The 6,047-nt window shown below is 38.3% G+C and overlaps 3 protein-coding genes across 5 annotated transcripts in view; 2 read left to right on the forward strand and 1 right to left on the reverse strand.

Annotated features, from left to right (window-relative positions):
- The first annotated feature begins 681 nt into the window (after positions 1 to 681).
- LOC104814869 lies at positions 682 to 1,687 on the forward strand. The gene is given in 3 exon segments (XM_010543087.2): positions 682 to 875; positions 947 to 1,431; positions 1,434 to 1,687. Coding segments are annotated over 3 exon segments (624 nt in total). The 5' UTR covers positions 682 to 836; the 3' UTR covers positions 1,534 to 1,687.
- Positions 1,688 to 2,053: 366 nt separating this feature from the next.
- On the forward strand, positions 2,054 to 4,607 carry LOC104814870 (nudix hydrolase 9). Of its 3 annotated transcripts, none has more exons than XM_010543088.1 (9): positions 2,059 to 2,255; positions 2,368 to 2,442; positions 2,794 to 2,850; positions 3,143 to 3,225; positions 3,399 to 3,457; positions 3,548 to 3,696; positions 3,787 to 3,930; positions 4,050 to 4,208; positions 4,335 to 4,607. In XM_010543088.1, exons 1-9 carry the CDS (start codon positions 2,166 to 2,168, stop codon positions 4,425 to 4,427), a joined length of 909 nt encoding a protein of 302 aa, XP_010541390.1. In that variant the 5' UTR covers positions 2,059 to 2,165; the 3' UTR covers positions 4,428 to 4,607. The 3 variants fall into 3 exon arrangements, with proteins under 3 accessions (XP_019058262.1, XP_010541390.1, XP_010541391.1); XM_010543089.1 differs by having other exon boundaries at positions 2,238 to 2,255; positions 3,132 to 3,225; XM_019202717.1 differs by lacking the exon at positions 4,335 to 4,607 and having other exon boundaries at positions 2,054 to 2,255; positions 4,006 to 4,097.
- A 1,118-nt stretch (positions 4,608 to 5,725) lies between these two features.
- The window catches only part of LOC104814872, a 1,085-nt gene continuing 763 nt past the window's right edge, over positions 5,726 to 6,047 (reverse strand). Inside the window, exon 2 of the mRNA XM_010543090.2 lies at positions 5,726 to 6,047. This exon is cut by the window's right edge and continues 20 nt beyond it. Coding sequence (XP_010541392.1) covers positions 5,803 to 6,047 — 245 coding nt within the window. The 3' untranslated portion in view covers positions 5,726 to 5,802.

Raw genomic sequence — 6,047 nt, forward strand, 5'->3', positions numbered from 1 at the left:
CTCTATGATTAAATACGAATTAGTATGAGATTCCAACTATGGAAGACTAGCTAGTAATAATTAGTTATAAAAACATTCGAAATATTTAAATCGAATTTATATTTTCATGTGGCGCAACCAACATGAAACTCATGACGCAAAGCTCAATAAAACCCTAGAGCAAATAGCCCCCTGTCTCTGGGTGATATATATATATATATATATATATATATATATATATAAAGAATGTTTTGTATCACAAACACATTTTTTTAGAGGAATATAAGGATATAAAATAGGTCAAATCTATACAGTACGCGACATAAAAATCGGACATATTTCTCGGGCAGTTCACATGAAAATCTAGTACTATATATATGTATAATACGGGATATATTCCATATTAGCTATATATACGATATATCCCGTATTAATATATATATATACACACACACACACACACTTGTACACATAATATTGTATTATGTACTTGGTTTGGCCTATATATATATATTAACCCATCTTCTTGTAAGTTTGTTTCACGAGAATCCGAGGCTGCGGATTCGGTACCTTTTGTAGCTCGCTTTAAAGAATGTCTTATATATATATATATATATATATATATGAATATTCTTATATATAATATAATGCAGTCTGACGGAAGTCTTTCATCTCTGTCAGACAATATAAAGTTATATATTTGTTTATACAACAAATAATGACACGTGCATATGTGTGTGTGTGTATATATGTATGTAAGACCAAGATAACCAATGGATGACTTTGCTTTCCCCTCCTCTTGCCCTTTTTGTTTTAAACAGATATACTTTTCTCACTGTGCAAGAGCTAGAACAACAATGGATGAACTGTTTTCTACTCCATGGCTTCACCTAGAGGTAATAGTGTCATCTTCAATAAATTAGGGTTTTTCCTTCTAACTTTTTAGACATTCTTGTTGTGTTCGCAGAGCTTTGAGGAAATGAGGCTCGTGCTACATAACACTCTGCTTGGACTGGAGGCACTCAGAATCCAAGCCAATGAACAGGCGAGAATTCACCAAGAAGAAGTGACCCATCTCCTCGATCTTGTGAAACTCGCACAGCAAGAACGGGACGAAGCAAAACAGCACCTGGCTCATCTCCTCATCAGGAACCCTAAACCAAGCATCACGGATTCCAACAGCTTCTCTCAATCCTCTTCTCCATCGTCACCAGAACTCTCGAGCTTCGTCAATCAGTATCAGCCGTTGATCCTCGAAGATCCAGCGGCTCGGATCGATCCTTTGGACGATCTTGTGGAGGGAAAGACCTTGCCGGAGACAGGTAAGCTTTTGAAGGCCGTGGTCGAAGCCGGGCCGCTGCTCGAAACGCTTATCGTGGCGGGAACGCTGCCGCAGTGGACAAACCCTCCGCCGCCGCTGCAACCTCAGCGTTTTGCGGTACCTTCTGAACTGTCGACGCGTCGTGTTCTGCTTCCGTTTCGAGGATTGGGTTCGGTTTGGTTCCGGTTATCGATAACCGTATGCTTACGGGAAAGAGGCAAAGATTAGAGTAGTGGGTAGTAGTGACTTGGACAATCGTTTTTGTCCTGTTTCTTGATGTAATATTGGTTAAACCGGTTCGATTCTTTTTTCTAGGTGCCGGTTTAATGCTCAAGAACTCGATTTTAAAGAAAGATGTCCAAGGAGACATTCGTCACTTACATTGAATGATATTTGTTTTTTTTTTTTCAATGTTTTGGAAAAAAATTGTTTTATTGTCATTTGAATTATGAATTATATAGAAAAATATTTTAGAAAATCTTCAAATTTTTATAACACTTTGATGATTCAAAAATTCAAATTAAACTCCATCTACATAAAATATATTAATGTAATTGTTTTTTACTTTAACGAACTTTAAATGAAAATATGAGGAAATAAACGGATGAATATTACAAAATGTGACGGAAAAAAATTGTTTTGCAGTCTAAAAAAGAAAAAAAAAATAATACACGAATCTGGGCCCAAAATAAATAATTCAGCCCCTTAGTGGTCTTTCGGCTCACTTAGGGCCGCGCCGTCTACGTTGTAACGGTCGTACGATATATCTCTCAAGTGCGACACGCGATTTCGCTGTTTCCGTATTCCATTTCTCCTTAAATTTCATGAGCTTGGCTTCCCGTGGATTCTTCAGGAGCGAGCTTCCATGGCGAAAGTGGAAGAGACGAAGCTCGAAGAATCTCCCCAACGCTACAAGCTTCTTCTCACATGTCCTTCAGGCCTCTCTCCGTCTCAGGTTCCCTCTCTTTTTTTCTCCCTCTCCATCTTTGCTCTTTTCCACGCTTAATCGGATCACAAAGTGTTTGTTTTTGTCTCAGATTCGTATGTTTTTTTATTCAATATAAAAGGTTTCGGTTGATTTCTCTGAAGCGTATGACCGGATTCCTCATCCGGATCGTGATCTCGAAGATTCTATTGCTCAGGTGAGTTCCTCGCGGAGAATCTGAAACTAGATTTTGTTTCTTTTTCTGGAATTCCGTATGCGTGGAACATGCTTTTAGTCGTGCGCATCCAGAATGTCAGTCTAAGTGAGGCGGTTTATTTATTTGTTAATAAGTGTAGTCGAGCTCTTGAGTGGAGCTTAATCTTCATGGCGGAATTCGGATTTTTTCTACTCGTTGCTGGGATTGAAGTCGCATTTGTATCTTTAGCCCTATTCTGCTTGGTTTGCGTTGGGATTTCGGCAAAAATGCTGTAAACAATATAAGCTTTTCTCCGAGTTGGTATCAACTTTTGGTGTAATTGATTGATGGTTTGTCTTTTGCGCCCTTCAGATATGGGAGCAGAGAACATATGGAAATTCATCATTGTTCAATGGCCAAAAGTTCAGGGTATGCTTAGAATCTCATAGATCGTTTTCAACTTTTTCAGTGCTGTGTTTTATCTTATCTGTTGAGAATCAGGGTAAATTGGGTTGTGATAATTTGCCTATGATGTTGGTGTTGCTGAATCAGTTCCTTTTTGTAATCCTAATTCTCTAGACCTTTTCTTCATGGACTGACCTGTTTGTGTTTATACTAGAGTTTCTCCTCAAAGCAGCTGCTGCATTTTGATAAATTTTTTTACCAGAACCCCTAGTAACTGTGATATTGTTCGCTAAGTTTGCTTGTAGTTATTTTTCAGTATGGATCCTATGTCTTGGATTATGATGTTGGGTCCAATGAAGTGTCGAACGTTTGCCTTTGCCTTGGCCTGACGGATTATAGGTTTCTCCCTTCTCTTTATATCTCTTATCTTCTAGTGTGATTTAGCCTCCTGGATTGGGGCTTCAAGCTCTAAATTTGGTTTAGATTTTATATCTTGTGGAGCGCATAGTCCCTTCTGTTTCGACTTATTTTGTTACTTGGGGGAAAATTAATTCGTCTACATTTTCTCCAAGGACTTTTGTGGGGACAAATTTGAGTCCTATGTGGGAAAGGTTCCTAGTTCCATCAAGAGGTATATATATCTGCACGGCTGTTACCGCATTCAGAAAAATTCATGTGATATCAGGCATCTGCTTATCCCTTCAGCTTTCTTCTTCTCCAGATGACTCCATAAGATGCCGGCATACCTCCAGTCCATTGGGTAATGGTGCAGTTATGGAGACTTCTGACAAGAAAATCATTGTCTTAAGGAGGAGTAACAATGTCGGGGAATTTCCGGGACACTACGTCTTTCCCGGGGGACATCCAGAGGCAAGCTTTCATATCCCTTCTTCTGGCTCCCTTGTTATAGAGGAATGAACTTTTTTTAGCGTGTTTAATTGGGTTTTATCGGATGAAAAGCCAAAAGAAGTCGGCATAACATCACACCAGCTTAGCAAGGATTTAGAGACTCGGCAACTAATTAACAAGAGGGTAGCTCAGGAAATGTTTGATAGCATTATCCGAGAAGTAGTTGAAGAGACTGGAGCACCCCCATCGTCCCTCGTAAGCCAAGATTAATTCTTTTTTTCTTTTTGAAGTACAGAGAGAGGTTTTATAGCTCTTCTCCTTATTCACCAGGAAAAAGCAGTGATATCAGGTTGATATTTGATGTATTTGCACAGAGTTCCCCTCTATTTATGGGAATATCAAGCAGGGAGTTGAATGTGAGACCAGCTGCGTTTTTCTTCATAAAGTGCAGCCTTAATTCAGAAGAGATTCAGAGATTGTATACTAGTGCTGAAGATGGGTATGAATCTACCCAGCTCCATACCGTATCCCTGGTGAGTTCCATCGATTTGCTTCTTGAAATCACCAACACCATTTTCGTATTATACCGTAGAAGTTCAATGTATGTTTTTTTTCCTCCTTGTGGCCAAATGGATAAAACCCTTTTCGTGTCCAAACAGACGGAGTTGGAGAAAATGACATCTCTAATGCCGGGATGCCATCACGGGGGATTTGCTCTTTTCAAACTGATGCTTGAACGTCACACAAGCTAACGGTCTTTTCTGTCTCTCTTTGTTTCCCATCACCCTAACTATAGTTATATTTACTGTGTGGCCATCTAGGATTTCGGTTCGGTTATCTTCATAAATTCGGTTTTTTCAGGTTTTTAAAATTTAATAAACATTCGAATTTTATTTTAAATTCGATCCGATTCAATTGTATTTCAGTTTTGATTTGATTTTTACTCATTTCGGAAGAAATTTTCTAAGTCGATTCAAATTTAATTATTTCGATTTTAGTAAAATCATAATCAGTTTGATTTAGTTATTATGATCATGTTATTTAATTTTGAGAAATTCGATTATTAATCAGATTGATCCACCCTAATTATATGGGATCATATTCATGGTCCAGTTTTGCTCTCATCTGTTCTACCAAGTCAGCGCACACTACAAAGTTGATTCATAGGTTTTTGTTACACCGATTTTCAAGAGACGATTGATTGATTTATTTATTTGTTTATGTTTATTTATCATTTATGTTTGCACCAAATTATTATTATATAGTATAAAAGTTTCACGTTCACATTCACATTCATGCTAACGGGTAAACGCAGCAAACCACAGAATTCAACAAGCAAATTATCGCTCTTAAAAAAAATCATCCAACACAACTGAAACATTATATAGTAAAGAAACCTTACAGCTCACTTGCAGCAAGTAGCTGCGACAAAAATCAGATGAGGTTACAATGAAAAAGAACTCTGTTACATAGTGCCAATTGATTCATGGGGGAATCCTTGAGACACGTGGCTGTAAAATATGTACAGCAATATCTCCACAGTGAGATTTCGAAAAAATCGATGGCTGCAAACCCTTTGATTAACTGGAGAAAAGGGGAATGAAATCGCATGCGATGCAGGTTCATAAGACCAAGGGGAAAAGCAAATGTCTTGTCGAATTCAAATTTAAATCCGAATGTCGTAAGATCGATTATGATCACTTTTATTATGCCTAAAAATCCATATAGGGTCACAGTTTAAGCGCAGGTGAAGAAAGAAACATACCCAATTGTCCTTGAGTGCCACCAGCAGGACCAGGGAACGACCAATGAGATGTTTCTTCTGTAAATTACTGACAATTTTCATCAATGATACATCTTTGAAGAAACCCAGTTTCAAAAAATGGATAAAGTTTTAATTTTTTTTTTCTTCTCCTTTTTGAGGTTTTTGCATTACGGTTTGAAGTTTGTCCGAAGGATGTTTGGTCTGTTCATGGATTCTAAACGCTATCCTTATCATATTGTAGTGAAGGTTAAGAAAGGAAAACATCATATTAAGTTGAGGGTAATTTTATTTAGAATCAAAGGATAACGGATGAGAAAGCAGCGAGAATTCCATTTCAGAAATTATGAATATTAATCTCCTCCCTAATGATCGACATCAACCTTAGTGGTGGTGACACAAGACATCCACTTGCGTACCCATCTGTACACGACCCCCCTACTCGACGGCGTCGTTTTGCCCTTCTTCTTCTTCCTCATCATCAGTCTTCCTCCCAGACATCTCCCGTCATTTCTCCGGTCAGCCACGTCATCATCTCCGGCGCTGATTTCTTCTTTCCTCGAGAAAGTGTAGCTCCTGAGGTAGATTTGCCGACAAGATATGCCGTCGA

Source organism: Tarenaya hassleriana, unplaced genomic scaffold, assembly GCF_000463585.1.
Source record: "Tarenaya hassleriana unplaced genomic scaffold, ASM46358v1 Cleome22, whole genome shotgun sequence".
NCBI lineage: Eukaryota > Viridiplantae > Streptophyta > Magnoliopsida > Brassicales > Cleomaceae > Tarenaya > Tarenaya hassleriana.